Source organism: Artemia franciscana, chromosome 17, assembly GCF_032884065.1.
Source record: "Artemia franciscana chromosome 17, ASM3288406v1, whole genome shotgun sequence".
NCBI lineage: Eukaryota > Metazoa > Arthropoda > Branchiopoda > Anostraca > Artemiidae > Artemia > Artemia franciscana.
In genome coordinates, this window is record NC_088879.1 from 35,178,858 (window position 1) to 35,202,475 (window position 23,618).

At 35.8% G+C, this 23,618-nt stretch overlaps 1 protein-coding gene across 3 annotated transcripts in view; it reads left to right on the plus strand.

The window, feature by feature from the left end:
* Nucleotides 1–23,618, plus strand: part of LOC136038183 (galanin receptor 2b-like) — a 190,192-nt gene that overhangs the window by 113,423 nt on the left and 53,151 nt on the right. For all 3 annotated transcript variants that reach the window (XM_065721263.1, XM_065721264.1, XM_065721265.1), the window contains exon 6: nt 19,962–20,100. In XM_065721263.1, the coding sequence (XP_065577335.1) occupies nt 19,962–20,100 (139 nt within the window). The remainder of the gene's footprint in view (nt 1–19,961; nt 20,101–23,618) is intronic.

Below are 23,618 nucleotides of genomic sequence, written 5' to 3' on the forward strand. Positions count from 1 at the left end.
AATAAATTCCCTGTTGTTCTTCTTGTTTTTGATGTTTGTGATGGAAACGCAGTGTGGTCTTCGTCGCTATTTATATTAAGGGTGACCATCGAGTTGTAATTATGAGTAACTTCAGGTGACATGTACCAAACAATAAAGAGCGCAGTCAGAGGATTAAAATTTAGCCTTACAGTACAGGGGGGCATATCTTATAAGATACTCAGTGTATATTTTTTTGTCAACAATAGCTATGATATAATTTTTGAAATGTGACAAAATTACTAGCATGAAATAGCAAAAGTAACTTTTACTTAAAAAAAACACATTCCTCCTCCACCCCATCCTGTTCAGAACAGCACTCTTCATTCCCTCCCATGGTAGGTCATTTTATATGCACTATAAATCAAGACAAAGTTTGAAATATAAATGGTTTTCATTAAAGCCTAACTGACGCAATACCTTCTGGAAGTTTTTAGGAACAATTACTTCAGGAACAATTATTAGTTGTTTTATGATTTATTTCTTCATCTAAATCAGTATCTCTTATCTTTATTTTTCATTTTATCATTTATTTTAAATTAAATTATTCTTATTAAACTTTCTTTTCGATTTTTTAAATCCATTTCTGCTTGCTATTTTGCTGGAGTTTTAATATCGATTATTATTATGAATGTTTTTATATTATGGTCATTTTGATGGCCTCCATATAAATTGTGTCATTATATTTTGGTCCAGCATCCCCCCCTCCCACATTTTTGACGGTTTTAAGTTCTACCCATAGCGGCTACGGAGATATTGCATATACACCCCTTTTACAGCTTGGACGCGTATACAGTTTTTTCCATATAGTTCAACATCACTCTAAAAATTTCCTGAAAATCCTAACTGAATAGCCTTAGCCGCTTCTGAAGCATTGCAGATGGACTGGTTTGAAAACCAAGATGGGCTTAGTGTTTAGTTCAGTTCACTGTCACTAGCGTTAGTTTGCTGTCAACCTCAACATTCCCTGAAAGTTTCGATCTAATACCCTTAACACCCCTTTGACGACATAAATCCTAAGAGTTTCTTTTGAGTCAATTCAGCAGCCCCCTTAATTTTCACAGAAAGATTTAACTTGATGCCTTTAACCTTTTCTGAAATATTGCATATACACTCCTGTTGTCAAATCCTGTTGACAACTTGAATGCGCATCGTCCTTTTGACAGCCTGGATGCCCGAAGTGCATTTTGACATGGTTTAGTATTAAGTTGATCCTGAAATATTCAGCTTAATACCATTAGCTATTTTAGAGATATTTCCGAGAAACTCTTTCGACAACCTAGATGCAGAGAATGTCTATAGGTTTAATCTACCCCCCCCCCTCCCCATTCTCTCGAAATTTCAACCATATACCCTTAGTCGTTCCTGAGATATTAGGATGTACCCTTTTGACAACCTTGATACAAACAATATCTTTTGGTTTAGATCAACATCTCAAAGTCTTCCCGGAAACCTTCAACTTAATATCCTTGACCAGATATGGCGTATACACCCTTTTGAAAACCTTGATGCATATAGTGTTTATTTTTCAGTTTCTCTCTCACCTTCCCCTGAAATTTTCAACTATACACCCTTAGTTTTTCCTGAAATAGTTGCAAAACATAGGTTTAAGCAGTTGCCAATTTGCATTATTTACGGCCATTGTCCCATAGTTTTGAGGGTCATACCATACCCGGAGGGTATATTTACGAAATTGGCTATCTTTAAGTCAGGTGTGTTTGAAGGTTGCCAGGGTCTGAGTAGCAAACAGTTCAAGGGAAGGGGGGGGGAGTGCTTTCTCTTTCAAGTTTCTCGTGCTCTTTCATTCAAACCGTAATTTAGTTCGATTTTCCGCACTTTTGTTCGATTCTTTTTACTTTTTACAGTAATGCCGTAATAAGCAGGTAATACTTAACGTCAAATGAAACAAGTAGGTAAACATGGTGAGCGAGTTATCTACATTCTACATAATCATTTATCCCTTTTTAGCCCCCTTTTATTAGGCTTATTATATAGGCTTTTAATTTGGACTTTCCGAAATAGGGGTTTGGATGGCCAAGATGAACATATAGGTAAGCAGAGTCAAATCCCAAAAGAGATGACCCCATATCTTTTCCGGAGAGGGGTCTGACTTGATGTGCAGGTCACAGAGAGTTCAGACTTGGAACCCAAAGGTGTCAATTCAGGAAAACATGGAGGGGAGTTGAAGTTTATCTAAGAAAATCTAGGAAGGGGGCATTTTTTGTCTTTTTCGGGTCATATCAGTGAAATTACCAAAAAATCTAAATTCAAATCTATGGAGAGGACAACAATATAGGGGGATTTTGCCCTCTACCCTTCAATTGAGGTGTCGTGCCTGTTGGAACATCGATGTACAAAATCTTACTAAGGTTTCTAATGTTTTCCATATGGACCACCTATGTTGACGTGTTTTTTTTTCCGAAATTGTGACTTGTGGTGCTTTATTTAAAATTTTAATCTTATTTTTTATTTTTATTTATGTTAGTTTTAGAGTTAAAATCGCTCTTCAATTTATCTTAGAAATTCATTTTTATTTTATTTCTCTAATCGATCCAATTGAGAATCAAATGGAAAATTTCAAGTTACCTTCGGCAGCGTTATTCTCATTTAATTTTGTCACAAGTATGCAAAACTAAACATTGATGGGACGGGTACTCCACAACGTCGTTGAAGATAGAGCTTTACTTCCACTTACTAGTTCTTTACTTTCTTTGTTATTCCCTAGTCATTGCTTGTTCTTCTAGTTGAAGAGTTTTCTTTCCCTGAACGTAGTTATAAACATTCCATAATATCCACCGCTTATTGTATTTTGCATAGTATTCAGTTCACATTTCAGTATTCAGTTCACGTTCATAGTATTCAGAAATTTTTTTGGATAGATTCAGATGGCGATATTACGCAAAGTGAGTAATTAAATGAGTTATTATGAGATAGTATATTTCTACAGTCTATTTTTTCTTGGAGTTCAATTATTTTTTTGTATAATGGGAGGAAAGAGGAAGAAGGAAAAATCTGACGAGTTTTTTCTCGCATCCAGTCCTATGGAAGGAATCTCTTTGAAATTACTAGCTGATAGTTTGTGTCTAGTTTTACAGACTGTTAAAGAAGATTCAACTACGTTAAATGAACTGAATGTTAATTTTAAAGGATTAGATCAAAGGATTTCTAAGATCGAAGAATCTGTATTGGAATCGAAATTGGAGGTGGAAGGTATTAAGCCTAAAGTGATCAGCCTTGATGTAGAAACCAATGATTTGAAGAGCCATATTTCTGTGCTGGTTGATGAAAATTCTTTACTGAAATCGCAGTTATCTAGCCTAAAGCATACAATGATGAAGTTGGAAAGTAAAGAAACTGATAAAAATATTCTAGTATGGAACATGACAGCGATTGATACTGTAAACGCTAAGGCGATTTTCGATAGTATAATTTCGTCATGCCTTGGAATCCATGAGGTACCCAAATACACGATAGCTGATTAAGCCTGAAAAAAATAGCTGTTAAGATATAGCGATAGCTGTTAAGCCTGAAAAAAAGCTGATAAAGGTTATCATGGACAACAGGGAGCTGAAAGTGGCAGTTCTGAAACAGGCTCGAAATCTTCGTGGAAAAACTATCATGGGCAATCAGAATGTTTTTTTATCCGATGATTCTCCCCCGTCTGTTCGAGAAGTTCGAAAAAAACTTTTAGCTATCCGAACCAGTATTCGTGAAAAAACAGGTTTTGAAACTTGGATTGCGAGATCCATACCACCATCTCTATGTATTCGTCGCCTTAAGGAAGGGCCAGTGGAAATGTTTTTGTTTGATGAAATCCCAACAGATATTAGTAGCCTGATACATACGCAACGACAGCGAAGGCAAGGAAATGGTCAGGGCAATTCTTTGGACTGGATTACATGACTGAATATTTTTTTTCTTTTTTTGTTTAGTGAGTTTGTGGAACCCCGGACACTTTTTGTGTTTTGATAAGAAAAAAGTATTGCTTGAATTATTTGTTGAGTTAGTTTGGTCCGATACAATAAAAATAGTAATAGTGACTTATATAATGGTATCTTTTGCTACAACAAATATTGTGTCTTTTTTATTGTATTGCTATTTGTTTTGTTTTTGTTTTTTTGCACCAACAGTAAAGTATTAGAACAAACCCACTTACTGTGAGTTTTAGTGCTTTTACTTTTCAATGGGAGAGGCATGGGGGAGGAGTACTCCTTAATTCAATTGGAAATAGAAATCAGATGAATAATGATTCTAACTCGGCTTTTAAAAAGCAAGTATGTTTTGCAATTAAATGGTTCTGCCTCCTCTAAACGAGATGATATTTTCTCTGTGTTTCATCTTAACATTCAGGGACTCTGCTCGTCTTTTGATGAGCTGAAACGGATCGTTAGTGATGGAACTCCTGATGTTATAGGATTATGTGAAACTTTCCTGGATTCAAAAAAGGATATCCTTTTAGATATTCCAGGATACAGGATGAAGAGGCTGAATAGGAAACAGATGGCGAGAGGGGGCCTTATGCTTTATATTGCTGATTGTCTTGCATATAATATCCGAAATGATTTGAGCAGAAATGCGGAAGGAATCTTTGAATCCCTATTTATTGAGATTAAATCAATGCATAAGTATTTAGTTGTGGGTATGGTTTATAGGTCCCCCAGTGGATCTATTCCTTCATTTTTGAAAATTCTGGAAGCAGTTTTGGACTCAGTCCAAAAACATCCCTATGAACTAATTCTTATGGGTAATTTAACCTCAACCTGCTTGGATCAAAATTTCGCTTCAACTATTGATTTTTTGTCAATGATGCTCTCTTCGGGAACTCTACCTTCAGTTTGTATACCAACCCGAGTTACAGAAACACACGCGTCTCTTATGGATACTATTTTTCGTCACTAGATGTCTCAGATAATTTGGTGCTGGTTAGTGCCATTTCTGATAATTTTCCCGCTATTTATCGATACAAGAGTGCTGATCAAGCGTAGCGTATAGCATCACCATCTAATCTCCTATTTTTCCGTTATGGTATTTTTCTGATTCAGATTTTAACCACTCTTTTGATTCCTTTTATAATTTAGTTAAAGAAGGAATCCTGGAAATTTGCAATTGGGGTCCAACGCCCCATACTTCGAAAAGGATTCACCATCTTTAGCTCATCACGAACGATTCAAGGCCTATAGGAGTATATTTAATTCTCTGTGTCGGAAGGCAAAGTCTCAGTATTATCATAGGAAATTTTCTGAATGTGGGAAGGATGTTAGGAAGACATGGTATTTAATTAATTCAGTTCTTAGACCTACTCCCCTTCTGCCTTCAGTTCCATCAATGCTGATAATCGATGATAAAACCGTCCAAGGAGATGTAGATGTTCACCTAGACCTTACCTCTTATTTTGCTAATATAGGAAAGGTAACTGCTTCCTCTGCAACTTCTCGTTGCGATTTCAGAGCCTTTCTTGGACCCTCATGTTTGAAGTCGATGGTCTTGAATTCTGTTTCTGAATTTGAGATAGTTCGTATCGTGAATGCTCTTCAGGACCAGATAAAATTCCTACAAGGGTTATCCGTGCAATTCTGCCTGCTATTCTGTCACCACTGACTAAGCTCGTCAATCTGTCTTTCGAGAAAGGTGTTTTTCCTGAATCTATCAAGCGAGCTAAGGTTATAGTACTCTATAAAGGTGGTTCTCGGAGTAACCCTGCTAATTATAGGCCAATTTCTCTCTTATCTGTTTTCAGCAAAATTTTTGAGAAGGCTATGCTATCCAGGCTTCTTAGTTTTCTGGATGCAAAGGATTTTTTGCATGATTTCCAGTTTGGATTCCGAGCGAGTCACTCTACGGAGCATGCTTGCGCAGTTTTATCGAATTTCATTCATTCGGCAATAGATTCTGGTCATATCTCGGCAGCTTTATTTTTGAATGTTCGTAAAGCTTTTGATTCCTTGACTCATCGGATTCTTCTTTGGAAACTATCGCATATTGGTATAAGATCAAACGCTTATTCTTGGTTTGATTCATATCTTTCTGGTAGGCTTATTTCAATTGATCCGCTTTTCCGGAGCCCTTCTGAAGTATATTATGGCGTCCCGTAGGGACCTATTCTTGGTCCCATTTTTTTTTAGTTTTGTTAATGATCTGATTTCGGCTGTAAAAAACACCAGGCCTCTGGGATGTTGCAAGCTGTGTCAGCCTATTGCTCAGTCGTGTTCCAATACTTCTTCTAATGAAGATTTTCTTGTTGCTTTTGCTGATGATACCACTCTTGGGACCCTTGGGAAGACGGAATGTGATATCAAGTCTAACCTTGTGGCATTATTTGAGAGAGTTATGTCATGGTTTAATGCCTATTACTTGGTCTTGAATGTTGGTAAATCACATTTTCTTATTTTTTTTTTCGATTTGGTATACCTTTCCCTCAGCTTATACACCTTCAGGTGTCACAAGGCTCCTTGTGTAGACGAGAGAATCGGGTGGTCCGGTTTCTTGGTATCCTGCTTGATGAGAACCTTTCATTCAGAAACCATGTAGCCATGATTAGAGTTAAGGTCTCACGGAGTTTGGGTATCATTCGAAAACTTAGATACACATTTCCTGGATCTATTCTGAAACTTCTTTTTTTCTGTCTTGTCCAGTCATATGTTTCTTATTGCCCCATTGTATGGATGTCTACTTTTCCGTCTACGCTGCGGTCACTTTCCTTCATGTATAATAAAGCACGGCGTCTGGTTATAGACACCAACCATTCTTCACCAACACCGCTCTTAAGTCTACGGTCTATTTACATTATTTCTTGTGCTTCTTTTGTCTTTGATCAACTTCACGGCAATCTTCCAAAATCTCTTCGGGAAACTCCTATGTTTATTTCTGATTCAGCTCCATATAGCCTTCGTTCTTCAAATAATACCTACATTCCGCCTACCCCTACTATTCGATCAGATTTCAATCCCCACGTTGCTTGTCAACAGGTCTGGAATTCACTACCTTCTTCAGTGCAGAAATGCCACTCGTTTGGGACTTTTAAAAGGATTCTTAAGGATCATTTAATAAAGAATCAAATAGATTTTTTTTCCTCTGAGGAGTTGATGGCCCCTGTGTTTTGTTAGTGGTGTGTGGTTTTCCTCTCTGCACTTTGCTCCCAGGCCTCAGGGATGTTCTCTATGTTTGTTTGTTTTTTGTTTTTTTTTCCTTCTAGTTGTTGCTTATATTGTATCCCTCATAAGTATATTGCCTATGAACTGCTATATGTGATTGCCTATATTTAATTTATTGCTTGTATAATAATTGTTTTTTTTCTCATCCCCCCTGTATCCCTGGTCATGGAGCCTTTCGAGGGGAATTATGTGTACTGTAATTCGATTTTGAATTGTATTTTGTATTGTCTTCTATTTAATATTAATAAACTTCTCTCTCTCTAAAAAAAAAATTTGCTCTACACTATTAGGCGTTTTTTTCTTCTCATCGAAAAGTAAATATTTCTCCTTTTTGAATTATATATAAGTCACTCCTAAGCCCCGGTCAATTTACTTTGGCACCCCTTACTGAAGCAATCTCTGTCACGTTTCAGTAATCCTTATCTCAAGGGTACAAGAACTAGGTGGCTAAATTGCAATACAACGGCAAAAACACTGTCTATTCAATGTTCCTACAGGATAAATACTGTACATCATGTGTCTACAAAGATTCCAATCAAGGCGGTTAGCACAACTGAAAACTTTTAATGCTGTCAAACTATTCAATAAGACTTGTTCTGAGCTGATTTTTAATGTTTTCCAAGCAGGTATACTTTTAGGAATATTTTTAGGGAATGCCCTTTCTTGAACTTAGCAAAGAAAATTCTGCTCTGTTCGATTAAAAAAAAAAAAAACAAAAAAAAAACCTGAAGTTTCATTATATCTGAATATACCTATCTCTGGAACAAAACTCGAAAAGTTAAATTGAAGTTGAGATTTCTGGGAAAATAAGTGTCGGGTTTTAGTTATCTGTCGTTTGTTCAGATCTCTATGTAAGCTATACAAGTTCTGGTAAGATCGCCCACTTAATTCTGAATAGTTTGGCCACACAAACTAAAAAAGCTTATAATGGACGAGATAGGGCAAGTCTTTAAGATATCAATCTTTTCTAAGCTGAATTATGGGTAGTTGAATTCTCAATCGTACGCATCTCGAGAAGTTTTTTTTTCACCAAGCTTTTTTTACGACTTCACCACGAAAAATAATAATAAACCTACGTAAATTCATATCTATATTTAAGATATATTGCAGCTCTTTACTCTTATCCTCGTCAGACTAATCGACATTTAGTCGGATACAATAACAGATCAGATTTACGGGCGAATAGTCTGGGTAGTATCTCCAGCCTACCCAACCCGCATAAAATGATTTTTATGCTAATTTTATATTTTTAGTTCATAGCTTAGTATTTGACCATTTTTTTTGGGGGGGGGGGATTCCCCCCCTCCCCCTAGAATTGATACCCCCACTAGTAGAGCACGAATCAACTAAAACTTCTAAACAAATCGGCTGGGAAAAGATACAATAAATAAAAAATACATGGAAGCCACCCAGCTTTTTATTTTAGGCAAAGCTATAAAATTGCTCTTGATAAAATATAAGTTCAAAAAAATATATGAAACGATAAAGCTTCTAGTTTTTCAGGCAATCGAATAGTTTCTTTTAACATCCAAAAATCTTTGACAACTGAAAACGCACAAACACAAGTAAAAAAAAAAAAAGCACAAATAGTACACACATCTATCAAAACCTAAATAGAAAAAAAATACTAAGAATCAAGAAAACCACTATAAACGTTCTTCAGTTTTTTGAATTGTTCTCTTTTATATTTGAGATATTTATAGTTAAGTTTTCGTTTATCCTGTTTTTAAACTGAGGAACAACACACATAAGAAATGGTTACCCAATTAGTACGATTCAGTATGAATAAATAAACAAGGAATTCCTACATAAAATGAACAAAAATTAAGGTAAAGTGAGAACATGTTTATTCTCAACAATGTAATGGTTTGGTGACGGTGTAATCTCAGCAAACTTTAAGGATGAGAATATAGAGTTCTTATAAGAGCCAAGGCCGTATACAGGGGTGGGGGGTTTGCCTCCCCTCCAAAAAATATTTGTCCGACTCGTTAAATCGCAAAAAATTGAATATAAGCAATTTTTCGATGCGTTTTCAAAGTTTTGTCCCGGAAAAAACGAAAAAATTAAAAAAGAAAAATTATGGTTATGGCCCTGCCACCAATAATTATTGAGAGGCAAATACGAGCTAAAAATCCAGGAAAAACGAAAATTTGTTCATCGGATAGCCAGGGGACTATAAATATTATCTAAATGACATTATGAAAAACAGCCTACCATTATAATAAAAACTAGCATATCTGCATTTTAGCATGAAAAGATTCTTTTAATATCTCTTGCGCCTCAGTAGGCTCCTATTTATTCGTTTAGGTTTCAAGCCATGTCACTGAGATCTAGACTAAGACATCGTATATCTTTTAGAATTGATAGGAAACACGAAGGTCCTTTTCCTATGGACACAGAAAATGCATTAAAATAGCAACTTTATTCGGAATATATCCTTAAATCAGACACACAAGGTTACAGCCAGCTCATATAGGCGACTCACTTGAGGGAACTCAATTTGTTCAAACAGTTGTAAGAAAGTTATTGTTTGGACAACTCTTGCTTTTTACAAATATAGTAAAGAATAAGCAGATATAACATGTTTAACAATTTATTGCAATCCTGGTTCAAAATTCCAAGCGACTTCGAAGTACTGTTTACCTTAATACTTTTGAAAAGAACCAAGATTTATTTGCTAGCCATGGCTGTTAGTTGCTTTTTGGCTCTTTTAAATTTTTTTGGCGGTTTTTATTCAGTTATATTTATCATGTATGTGTTTTCACATCTCCGCTCATGAGGATATAAGATTATTATGATAAGGCAGGATTTTAACAGTTGACTAGCTTTAAATGTACTCTCACTTTACCTTTTATCTTTGTTAATTTTATGTACGAATTCCTTGCTTATTTATCCCTACAAAATCGTACTAATGGGGTAACCGTTTCTTAAACGTTTTCTTTTTCAGTTTAAAAAAATATAAACAAAAACTTAACCATAAACACCTCAAAAATATAAGAGAACATCCCAAAAAACTGAAGAACGTTTATAGTGGTTTTCTTGATTCTTAGTTTTTTTTTCAATTTAGGTTTTGATAGATTTGTGTACTTTTTGTGTTTTTTCATTTCTGTATGTGTGTTTTTTGTTGATATTTGAAGTTGCCTAGCCTTACTTGGGCAAGGTTACGCCCCAAAGGTTTGAACTCGATCCTTCTAGTCTTTCCCGCTCTTTCCCAAAATCAACTACAGGATAACATGTTTCTAGAGTTGGATTTCATCAATTTGAGGGTTAGAATGGCATCATCTCTTCTTCTCAAAGCAATTTGTTAGAAGTTTCAGTTAAACTCTTCTTACATGGTAAGATATCCTGCTGGCCAAATACTGTTTCAGTTGACTGCCTCTGCACTTCTTCCAGAATCTTAATGTCTTTCTTAAAATACAGGGAAGCTAGAGATTTTTCCAACTTTAAGTTTGGACTGGACTAGTCCTTAAAACACTAGACTAGTACCTTATGAGGAGCAAGTGTTCAAACAATGATAAAAAAAGGTATTTTTTGGAAAACACTTCCATTTTACAAATACAGTAAAGAATTGGCGTGTGTAACGTGTACAATAATTTATTGCAATCCTGGTCCAAAATCCCAAGCGACCTTAATACTTTTAAAAACAGCCAAGAGCCATGTTTGCCATGTTTGCTAGTCATGGTTGTTAGTTGCTTTCCAGATCTTTTTTGGCGGTTTTGTTTTTGGCGGTTTTTGTTCACTCCGCTCCTGAAGATATAAGATTATTTTGTTAAGGCAGGATTTTAACAATTGACTAGCTTTAAACATTATCTCACTTTACCTTAATCTTTGTTCATTTTATGTAGGAGTTCCTTGTTTATTTATTCGTACTGAATCGTACTAATTGGGTAACCATTTCTTATGTGTGTTGTTCCTCAGTTTAAAAACAAGATAAACAAAAACTTAACTATAAATATCTGAAATATATAAGAAAACAATTCAAAAAAGTGAAGAACATTTATCGTGGTTTTCTTGATTGTTAGCTTTTTTTCTATTTAGGTTTTGATAGATGTGTGTACTATTTGTGTTTTTTTATTTGTGTTTGTGTGTTTTCACTTGTCAAAGGTTTTTGGATGTTGAACGAAACTATTAGATTGCCTGAAAAACTAGAAGCTTTACCGTTTCATATATTTTTTTTAACTTATATTTTATCAAGAGCAATTTTATAGCTTTGCCTATAGTTTTAGTTGATTCGTGCTCTACTAGTGGGGGGTATAAATTCTAGGGGGAGAATACCCCTCCCCCCTAAAAATTATCAAATACTAAGCCATGAACTAAAAATATAAAAATTAGTATAAAAATCATTTTATGCGGGTTGGGTAGGCGGAGGTACTACCCACACTATTCGCCCGTAAATCTATCTTCATGATCTGTTATTGTATCCGACTAAATATCGATTAGTCTGACGAGGATAAGAGTAAAGAGCTGCAATATATCTTAAATATATATATTAAATTACGTAGGCTTATTATTATTTTTCGTGGTGAAGTCGTAAGAAAAGCTTGGTGAAAAAACAAACTTCTCAAGGTGCGTACGATTGAGAATTCAACCACCCATAATTCAGCCTAGAAAAGATTGTTCGATATCATAAAGAATTACCCTATCTCGTCCATTATAAGCTTTTTTTAGTTTGTGTGGCCAAACTGTTCAGAATTAAGTGGGCGATCTTACCACAACTTGTATAGCTTAGATAGAGATCTGAACAAACGACAGATAACTAAAACCCGACACCTGTTTTCCCAGAAATCTCAACTTCAATTCACTTCTTCAATTTTGTGCCAGAGATAGGTATATTCAGATATAATGCAATTTCAGCTTTTTTTTCCTTTTTTTAATTGAACAGAGCAGAATTTTTTTTTCCAAGTTTAGGAAAGGGCATTCCCTAAAAATATTCCTAAAAGTATACCTGTATGGAAAACATAAAAAATCAGCTCAAAAGAAGTCTCATTGAATAGTTTGATAGCATTAAAAGTTTTCAGTTGTGGTAACCGCCTTGATTGGAATCTTTGTAGACACATGATGTACAGTATTTATCTTGTAGGAACATTGAATAGACAGCGTTTTTGCCGGTGTATTGCAACGTTTGGAGCAATTAGTAAGAGATTATACGTTTTCTCTGTTTTAAACTAGCTTCTTGTTAGCCTCTCGAACTGTCGATATATTCAAGATCCTTTATCGTTTTTTGCAAAATTGTTTTGGAAGCTCCCTGTGGTTGTGAGAAAATGTGCTAATGGGCCCTTTATCTGTGAGGCTGTAAGCCGACACTGGGACTTACAAAACGACTTTTTAACTCGAAGACTTTTCGAAACCCATTCTCCGGAACCTTTTTGTCATCTAGCCACTTAGTTCTTGTACACTTGAGATAAGGATTACTGAAAGGTGACAGATATTGCTTCAGTAAGGGGTGCCGAAGTAAATTGACTGGGGCTTAGGAGTGACTTAGAAATAATTCAAAAAGGAGAAATATTTTCTTTTCGACGAGAAGAAAAACGCTTAATAGTGTAGAATGAATATTATACGAAATACAATGTTTTGCAAACATGCTACGCACTAAGCGGCGGATCATAGAATGTTTATACCTGCGTTCAGGGAAAGAAAACTCTTCAACTAGACGAACTAGTGACGATTAGGGAATAACAAAGGAAGCAAAGAACTAGTAAGTGGAGGTAAAGCTCTATCTTCCACGACGTTGTGGAGTACCTGTCCCATCAACGTCTATTTTGCAATACTCGTGACAAAATCAAATGAGTATAAAACTGCCGAGGGTAACTTAAAATTTTCCATTTGATTCTTAATTGGATTGATCAGAAAAATAAATAAAAATGAGGTTCCAAGGCAAAGTGAAGAGTGATTTTAACTCAGAAAATAACATCAATTAAAATGATAAACAAGATTAAAATTTAAGATAAAGCACCACAAGTTAAAATTTCAAAATAAACAAACACGTCAACATAGGTGGACCGTATGGAAAAGATTAGAAACCGTAGTAAAATTTTGTGCATCGATGTTCCAACAGGTACGGAACCTCAATTGTAGGGTAGAGGGCGGAATCTTCCCTATATTATTGTCCTCTCCATAGATTCGAAAATGGATTTATTTCTCCTCCCTATATTTTCATTGACACACTTCGACCCCCCTTCTATATTTTCCTGAATTGACACCATTGGGTTCCAGGTGCCGAAAAAAACATGGGGATCATCTCTTCTGGGGTTTGACTCTGTTTGCTTATACGTCTATCTTGGTTATCCCAACCCTATTTTGGAAAGTTAAAAAAATATATAATAAGCCCAATAAAAGGAGATAATTCATGGGATAATAGGGCATAATAAAAGGGGGTAAATCATGCAAATTGGCAATTGCTTAAACCTATGTTTCACACTTATTTCAGGAGAAACCTAAGGGTGTATAATTGAAAATTCCAGGGGACGGTGAGAGGGAAGCTGAAAAATAGCGCTATATGCATCAAGGTTTCCAAAGGGATGTATATGCCGTATCTGGTCCAGGATATTAATTCGAAACTTTCTGAGAAGGCTTTGAGATGCTACCCTAAATCAAAAGACATTGTTTACATCAAAGTTGTCAAAAGGGTACATCCTAATATGTCAGGAACGACTAAGGGTATAAAGTTGAAATTTCGAGGGAATGGGGAGAGGGACGTTGGACTAAACCTAAAGACATTCTCTGCATCTAGGTTGTCAAAAGAGTGTAACTGCAATATCTCTTAAATGGGTAAAGGTATTAAGTTGAATCTTCCAGGTTCAACTTAATGCCGAATCAAGTCAAAATGTACTTCGGGCATCCAGGCTGTAAAAAGGACGATGCACATTCAAGTTGTCAACAGGAGTTCCAGAAAAAGTTGAAGGCATCAAGTTGAATCTTTCTGTGGATATTCAGGGGGCTGCTGAACTAGCTCAAAAGACACTATTGGGATTTATGTCTTCAAAGGGGTATTAAGGATATTAGATTGAAATTTTCAGAGAATCTTAAGGTTGACAGTGAACTAACACAAATGATAGTGAACTGAATCAAACTCTATGCGCAGCTTGGTTTTCAAAATAGTGCATCTGCAATACGATAGAAGTGGCTAAGGGTATTCAGTTAGGATTTTTAGGAAATGATTAGAATGATGTTGAACTATATGGAAAATACCCTATACGCATCCAAGCTGTAAAAGGGGCTTATATGCAATATCTCCGGAGCCGCTAACGGTAGTATTCTAAAACTCTCAAAAATGTTGAGGGGGATGCTGGACTAAAATACAAACAGACAATTTATATGGAGACCATCAAAATGACCATAAAATAAAAACATTCATAATTATAACCGATATTAAAACTCCAGCAAAAAAAGCGATCAGATATGGATTTAAAAAATCGGGAAGAAAGTTTAATAAAAATAACTTAATTTAAAATAAATGTCCAAATGAAAAATAAAGATAAGAGATACTAATTTAGATGAAGAAATAAATCCTAAAACGAATAATAATTGTTACGCACAATAAAATGAAACCTAAAACGAAAAGAAATTACTAAAACAGGAGTGTTGTTTCTGTTCCCCCTAAACTTCCTGAAGGTACTGCGTCAGTTACGCTTTACTGAAAACCATACATATTTCAAACTTAAAAACAAAAATTTTCTGAAATAAGTTATTAAATGTTGAATTACTGAGATTTCCAGAAACTAACATTATTATATTAAATATTCAGTTTGATTTCATTGAATCCTTCAAATTACCTTGATTATTATTGTAGCTTTATTGATACTTGATACTTTATCAAATTAGACAGTATTGTTAAAAATACAAATAGTTCCAATAAAGCATGAATGAAGCAATAACTTTTAGGGGGTTTAGGGAAGAGAGTACTATCCCTATTTTCGTTTGTAGTCATTCTTTGCCGTTTTAAGTATGATTTGATGTTTCGTCTTAAATATCAATTTTAGAATTTATTTATTCATCTATATCAGTGTTAACTATCTTTATGTTTTGATGCGATTATTTATTTTAATTTCTGTGTGTTTTTGGATTTATTTGTTCATTGATAGTAATTTCTGGTCGTTTGTAGTTTGAGTTATAAAGAGATTTTATTTCTTCTGGTTTTGAGTTTGATGTGGCTCTTTTCTTTTCTTTGAAGCACTTCATATTCAATGTTTCGTTCTAAATAAATAAAAAAAACTTCTGTCTGGATCCTCTGCTTGAGACACGGAAACACACTAAATAAGATTAAACTTATTTTGAACATTTCTAGCTTTACTGCGTGGTGTAATACTTTCAAGAGCACTAATATTTTTGTGTTCATTCTACATCCACAAAAACTTATTCAAAATAACAAGTAGCAAGTAACTGTACAAGAGCAGAGTCTTTCCTAACTTTCTAATTCTTTTTTTTTTTTTACCATAAACAGCTTACTAATCGAACATCAAGTGGCAAATTAGATTTATGTATTTATAACCGTTTACGTCAGTAGGACTTAAAGGCATACTTGTAAGGATAGGAGCTAGAGAGCACACTAGACAACCCAGAACAAGTTCACCATTTCTGTTGGCTCCTTTAAAGGAGGTGGTAAAATCACCGGGTAATCACGGTAATTTCTAATAATCAGTAATTGAGTGAGCCTTCCTCTCATGTTTACGGTTATTCTATTCTAATAAGGCCTCAAGGACTGGGTTAATCTAACTATATAATTAGCTCTCAGTCAATTACTAGTTTTTAGCTAAAAAAATAGCCACGCCACGTTTTAGAATGGTTATATGAAGCGAGTATTTTTTTTATTAAACCATATACAGTCAGATTCATTAGTAGCGGGGCTAAACGGAAATTATCACAAGAATCGTACACTTCTCGCAAAAGGCTTCAAAATTGGTGGAAATATGGATTAAAGCAAGGGGAATCCAACGGTTAGGGAAGGCATGTCGACGAGAGGCTCTAAAGCACCTTTTTGAGCACCGAAAGTACTAAAAAAAATCGCGAGTTTACCAGTCTCTCAACACACGCATCACAACTTCTGAGAATAAGTTTTAAGATAGGGAGATTCTAATGGTGGCTAAATAAAAAGGAAAGGATTACTCCGAAGCACGCAACAGAGCGCTAAAAAAGCACGTAAGTGCCTATTTCATGGAATACAAAAACCGGGAAAAAGATAGTAAAGAGAACTAGAAGTTCGACTATTACAAGAAGGAGCTCGATAATTACAAGTTCGTTTGTCTAAGCGCGTATTTACACGCTCAAAAGCACACAAAAAGCTCAGAACTTATGGAATGTTTTGAGAAACTCCGTAAAAAGTTCAAACACAGTATGAAATACGGGGAGCCCAATGCTGATCGGTATGAAGTCTAAAGATTGCTCTATAGCACCCTATAAAGCACCCGGAGCGCTAAAAAGGCGCAAGTTTACAAAAGCATCAAATCTTCTGTAAATACAATTGAAGATGTGTCGATTCCAATGGTGTCTTTACAAAAAGCAAAGGATCACTCTGAAACACGTTCTAGAGGGCTAATGAAAGCGCATAAAGCACAAAATGGAAGCGTAAATTCTATGGAATGCAAAAACTGGCGAGAACATAGTTTAGAGTACCAGAAGTTCGGCAATTACAAAAGCAGGTCGAGAGTGCGTTCCAAAGCGTGTCAGTGATGATGGGTAAGAAGTCGAGCGACTTCTTTAAAATTGTGGGGAAATCCCAATATGATTCTTTTGTGGAAGAGCCTTTTGTAAAACTTAAAAAGTCTATTGATTCACCGATACGCCATAACAAGATGCTATTATTTTCAGCTCCCATTCCATCACCGATACCACAGTCGCAATCGATCTTTCAGATGGTCAAGTGAGATTCGGCCCTATTTAATAAACTCTATATTGGCTGTAACACCAGAGGCACCAATTTGTAAAAGTTTTTCAAACGTGAGAACCAGCCTTTCCCTCCTTCAATCTCTGATCAGGGTAATCTGAGATCCGGCACGAAGTCTGATATTGTAACTCTGCTCACAGCTTATTTTTCTGAAGTTGTGACCGAGAAACCTCACGCTGATTCTAAGGTTTTTGATGGTGCTATCCTAGTCCACCTTATAAAGCCAGAAGTAAGACGTTTGGCGAATGTGTTACAGAAGAAATTTGCTAATACCTTCGTAACACCAGTTCACAAGTGAAACACGGAGAGTTGACGTAGCCTGAAAAAAGCGCGGCGAGGCTAAGCATCGGACAGAGGTTGAGGAAAGAAACTCTAAATCCAAAAAATGGACTAGTTTCCAGCAGTGTTCAGACAACAAGAAGAGCCTATTTGAGTTAATGGCAAAAAAGATATGCGACACTGTTACCAATCATTTAGCAGTCGCAACTTCTAGTGATAGTCCAAGAAGTACTAATCCAACTGACTTGGCTGGAATGCATTCTAGAAACCACAAGAGGAAGATAGCAAGATAGTCCTACGCTGCCTTCATCAAGCGCGCTGCAACATGAAATTTAGCACTGTCAGAACAGTTGATTCAGATGCAGGTGTTCTGCTCATCGCAAAGTACTTTTTTTATTGGGGCTTATCAACTGTACGTAGCCTACGGCCAAGGGAAGAGTTTCCGCTACATTCCTGTTCACGGCATAACATCTGCACTTGGCGGAGAAAAGGCGCAGTCATTGCTTTTTTCCATGCTGTCAGTGGCACCAACACTGTGTCTGTATTTCTTTGGTATGGCAAAGGAGGGTTTTGGAGAGCATGGGAAGCGAAAAGTGTCATAATAGTGGTTTTTAACCGCCTGTCTTCTCCTCCTCCAGAGCTCCCTGAAAACGACTTTGCACAGATCGATAAGTTCGTTGTGCTTGTATATGACAGATCCAGTAGGAAAGAGTCGGTAAACAAGTTGAGGAAGTATCTGTTCACAAAAAAAAAATCATACATGAACGGACTTCTGACAACTCCAGATGCACTAAACCAGCACATTCGGCGTACTTACCTTCAAGCCTTCTGGTTCTCATCTTGCCATTATTCCCGAAAAGACCCACAATGATTTCGGATGGGAAATGACTAGCAGTGGGCTTTGGGCCCCCCGATGGTCAACCCTGCCTCAAGCTTCTGTTGCCTGTCAAGAGCTTAAGCGATGCCGTCGCAAAAAAAAAACTACTCTGGGTGCTCCAACTGCAAAAGCAACTCACTTCAGTGCACCGACTTATGTTCTTGCAACGGGTCCTCCCTAGTGCAATAAATTTTTATGTATTGTGCATTTTCATCCCTTTTAAGGCTTAAGCCTAACTTGGAATTTTGGTGGTTCAACATGTGATCTGATATTTAAGTGAAGTACCATATTATGTGATGATTATTGGCTTATTTTGCATTCCATTTTCCAATAGCCATGACAATCAAGACAGGTTAGCTCAAGTAGCAAACGGAAATGGCTTTTTTGGTTGCACATCTCCAAAAAAGTGCCATATAGGTCTCTATGTGTGTCCAAACCTTTATTTTCTTCGTGTCTTTAAGCGTCGTGGGCTGTGCTGAACGCTCTAAATCGGGCTTCGTATTGCTTGTCCGGTGTCATTTCGAATATTCACTTGTTTAAAGAAACTAATTATCTCAAATTTTTCTACTTTTGCACTTGAAGCGGGTATTAAGACATGCCAGGACCAGATTTAGGCTTACAGATTCACTTACTTTCCAACACCACGGACTCTCGGTATTTAAAATCGTGTTTCAACCAAATCTGAACTTTTTGTAGCAAGTAGATGAGTTTTTCGCTTTTAGCGCACATTTCAGCGATTGCAGAGGTACTATAAAGCCGTCGCTCGACTTTCTACTTGTGATTATTGGATCTCCCACAGTTTGTTCCACATTGCCACTTTTCCCAGAGTTTCTTCAAACTTTCCATCAGTTTTGTGTGCTTTTGCACGCAAATTTGCGCTTTGACGTGCAGACTCGAGCTTTTTTTGCCTGTTTTAGTAGTACATCGGATAGGCACTCTTATTTTGCCCTTTACACGCTTTTTTAGCGCTCTATTTCTCACTTCAGAGTGATCCTTTACTTTTTATATAACAATCATTGGAATCACCATATCTTAAAATGTATATTCAAAGGTCTTTTTAGCGCTTTCAGATCTCTTTAAAGTGCTTTAGAGCGCCCGCTCGACGTGCTTTCCATCGCCATTCGATTTCTCGTACTCACCATAAATTTCCGATCCTCAAAAAAGACACGCCATTTATAACCTCTGTCGTCCATCAAGCTTTGCTACTAGTGATAATAGTGATAAGACACGCCAGTGATAAAGACACGCCATTTATAACCTCTGTCGTCCATCAAGCTTTGCTGCTAGTGATAATAGTGATAAGACACGCCAGTGATAAGGACACGCCATTTATAACCTCTGTCGTCCATCAAGCTTTGCTGCTAGTGATAATAGTGATAAGACACGCCAGTGATAAAGACACGCCATTTATAACCTCTGTCGTCCATCAAGCTTTGCTGCTAGTGATAATAGTGATAAGACACGCCAGTGATAAAGACACGCCATTTATAACCTCTGTCGTCCATCAAGCTTTGCTGCTAGTGATAATAGTGATAAGACACGCCAGTGATAAAGACATGCCATTTATAACCTCTGTCGTCCATCAACCTTTGCTGCTAGTGATAATAGTGATTAGACACGCCAGTGATAAAGACACGCCATTTATAACCTCTGTCGTCCATCAAGCTTTGCTACTAGTGATAATATGAATTAAGAGTTTAATCAAGTTTATGCTGTATATGTATGAACAGGCTGAATTATTTCTCTCCTTTTTCAGCATAAGCTACTCAAGGGACTTAGAACCGAATGGCTCAGCTGTCTGCCGTTCAAAATCTCGATGTTCCCTTGGACCTAACTCGAGCTTAAGCTCAGGTATTTCCTTTGGTTCGGATAAGTCAAGAAGGAGTAAAGCTAAGGTAACTTATTAGCATACAGTTTATAGAATAGAATTTATTTGCGCTTAAAGCGGATAGGTCATGGCAAAATATTTAACACCTCAAGTAACATTTAGTTGCGGTGGTAGACTATATACATAGTCTACAGTCCCTATAGACATGTAGCCTGTATTTGGCAAATTTTAGGCTGGTTGATCTCAACTGCCCGAAAATAATAATAACAAACACAACTAAAAGCTTCAAAAAAGAAGCGAAAATCAACTAATAACAGTGACAAACACGAATGCAATCAATTTTTTTTTTATTGTGAGTTTCCACTGACACCGTGGACACCAGTAAATTTTAAAGGTTCTTACCAATTAATACTTAATGGAGTGCAAACACTATATTATTACAAACTCCAAGCTCTTTATCTATCTTGTCTCAGCTTCAAAGAAACTTCCAAAAAGTATCTACTGAAAAAGATTAAAAAAGAATACAAATTTTTCAGCCAAATTCTCATATAATTGACCCCATTAGTTTTCGTTGCTCATGAAAGATTTTCCTATAATTTTGATTTTTTTTTAAGTCTTAATGAACTTAATTCGAAAGATGGTGTTTTTAATCGAGTTAATATGAAGGTACACGATTGTGGTGCTTGAATGAATCTATAACTTAAATTAAATAAAAAAAAAACAAGTTTTTTGAAATGAAAGTAAGGAGCAACATTAAAACTTAAAACGAACAGAAATTACTCCTTATATGAAAGGGGTTTTTCCTCCCCGACGCCCCGCTCTTTACGCTAAAGTTTTTTATTATTTTAAAAAGTAGAGTTGCGAGAAAGAATCAAACTTTAGCGCAAGGAGCGTGGCGTCGAGGAGGAAAAACCCCTTTCATATAAGGAGTAATTTCTGTTCGTATTAAGTTTTAATGTCGCTCCTTACTTTCATTTCAAAAAACTTGTTTTTTTTATTTAATTTCTGAAAGTTTTTGAATTAATGCATGTCTGATTTTGGTTCTCCGTACATAAATTATTAAAATGAAATTTGTATATTAATTCTTTTTTTGGCTAAATGGCTTTCTCTTAGTTTTGATCAGACGATTTTGAGAAATAAGGGGTGGGGAAGGAGGCCTAGTTGTCCTCCAATTTTTCGGTTACTTAAAAAGGCAACTAGATCTTTTAATTTTTAACGAACCTTTTTATTAGTAAAAAATACGCAACTTAAGAATTAACTTACGTAACAAACTTTTATATTCTTATATTTTTGATTATATATATGAGGGGGTTGGTCCCCTCGTTAATACCTCGCTCTTCACACTAAATCTTAAGTTTTGTCCCAATTCTTTCAGAATGACCCCTGAATCAGAAAGGCCGTAGAATAAATAGTCGAAATTACTTAAAAAATTTTTAGCATAAAGAGTGAAGTATTTATCTCCTCCTAAATACCTCGCTCTTTATGCTAAAGTATTTTTAGAACCCCTCATATGCGTAATAATCTCTGTTCGTTTTAAGTTTTGATGCTTCTCGTTACTTTCAATTGAAAAAAACTTTTTCATGTTTATATTTTCATTGTTTTTTTTTTTATACTAATGCTAGAAAGTCCTGCGCCCTTTCGATTGAATTTCTCTTCCCCATGAAATATTCCTCCAAGAAAAGATCCTCCCATATAGCCCCCTCCCCTGAACCCCACACCCAAACCAAAAAAATCCCCCTGATAACGTCGGTACACTTCCCAGTAACCATTACTGTATGTAAACATTGGCCAAAGTTTGTAACTTGCAGCCCCTCTCCCAGGGACTGTGGGGGGGTAAGTCATCCCCAAAGACATAGTTATTATGGTTTTAGACTATGCGGAACAAAATGGCTATCTCAAAATTTTGATCCGTTGACTTTGGTAAAAAAATGAGCGTGGGAGGGGGCCTAGGTGCCTTCCAGTTTTTTTGGTCACTTAAAAAGGGCACTAGAACTTTTCATTTCCGTTAGAATGAGCCCTCTTGCAACACTCTAGGACGACTTGGTCAATACGATGACCCCTGGGAAAAAAAAAAACAAAAAAAAAATAAAATAAAATAAAATAAACACGCACCCGTGATTTGTCTTCTGGCAAAAAATACGAAATTCCACATTTTTGTAGATTTTTGAATTTTTTCTATAAGGTTCTCTGATACGCTGAATCCGATGGTGCGATTTTCGTTAAGATCCTATGACTTTTAGGGGGTGTTACTCCCTATTTTCTAAAATAAGGCAAATTTTCTCAGGCTCGTAACTTCTGATGACAAAGACTAAATTTGATGAAACTTATATATTTAAAATCAGCATAAAAATCTGATTCTTTTGATATATCTTTTAGCATCGACATTCCGTTTTTTAGAGTTTCATTTACTATTGAGCCGGGTCGCTCCTTACTACAGTTCGTTACCACGAACTGTTTGAAAATTCTGATAATTATAATTAATAATGATTTTGAATAATAATTTAACCTAATATTTACACTTGCCAATTTGATAAATTAGCTAAATTTCTAACGTACAGTTTTCTTTTTCATCAGCCATCTTCTTTAATCTGATCACACAATCTTGCTAACTGAAGGGTATAACTAAAGGGTTGTTACGTTGTGAAATCTGGTCCTTTAGCTATACCCATTTCTTAGAGGATCCTAAAACCGTACTTATGATACTTATTTCATTTTCGGGAGTAAGTCTTTTCCAAGAACTTCACATGTAAGTACAAATCTGGAATTGCTAACTCTAAATTTAAAATCCTCATTTGGGTACTGGATTTATCATAACACGAGTTCTGCTCTTTCATAAGTTAATAATATCATAACTTAGATCTCATTTCAAATTTTGAGATAAATACAAGTCACAAGAAAGTTTTCCAAAAGTGCTATATTAGCATTGACTTCCATTCCAGGAGAAAATATAAACATAGATGGAAATTATTGAGGTGAACTGTTGATAGTAATAAGCTCCAATGAGTCTTGCACGGGAGAGATAAATTCTAAGTCCTGTTCTCTAGCAACGAGCTTTGCTAGTGCTTTACAAAATACATTTTTGAGGAACAATGTCACCAATAGGTAATTCAAGTGATCGTTGAACTAAATATGCAAGTGTTTAAAGCAAGTTACATCAATAAACAAATTTAATCTTGAGTCATTGGAGAAGGTTTTTCACTGAGTTTCTCAAATGCTCATGGGTGTGAAATTAACCAAATAATTAAAAAAACAAAAATAATATTTAGGATAATGCTTTTTTTATTCAATGTGTAAGGACCTGGGACCTAACTCTATGGGTTATTTTGTTATTAAACATTTTTGGTTGCATACAAAAACAGAAAAATAAAATTCAAAAATTTAGTTTCTTTCATGTTATTTTTCAAAAAACTGCAGATTCAAGCCTTAGCGGGCACTATTTTCAGAAGACTTGTTTCTATCACGCTATTTTTCAAATATAACTTTGGATTTAACCGTAGAGCTCTGATTCTTTTTTTTATATCAAAAATAAATCTGGATCGACAGAAAAAAACTTCAAGATTTTACCCCCATAAGGCTCCATGGTGA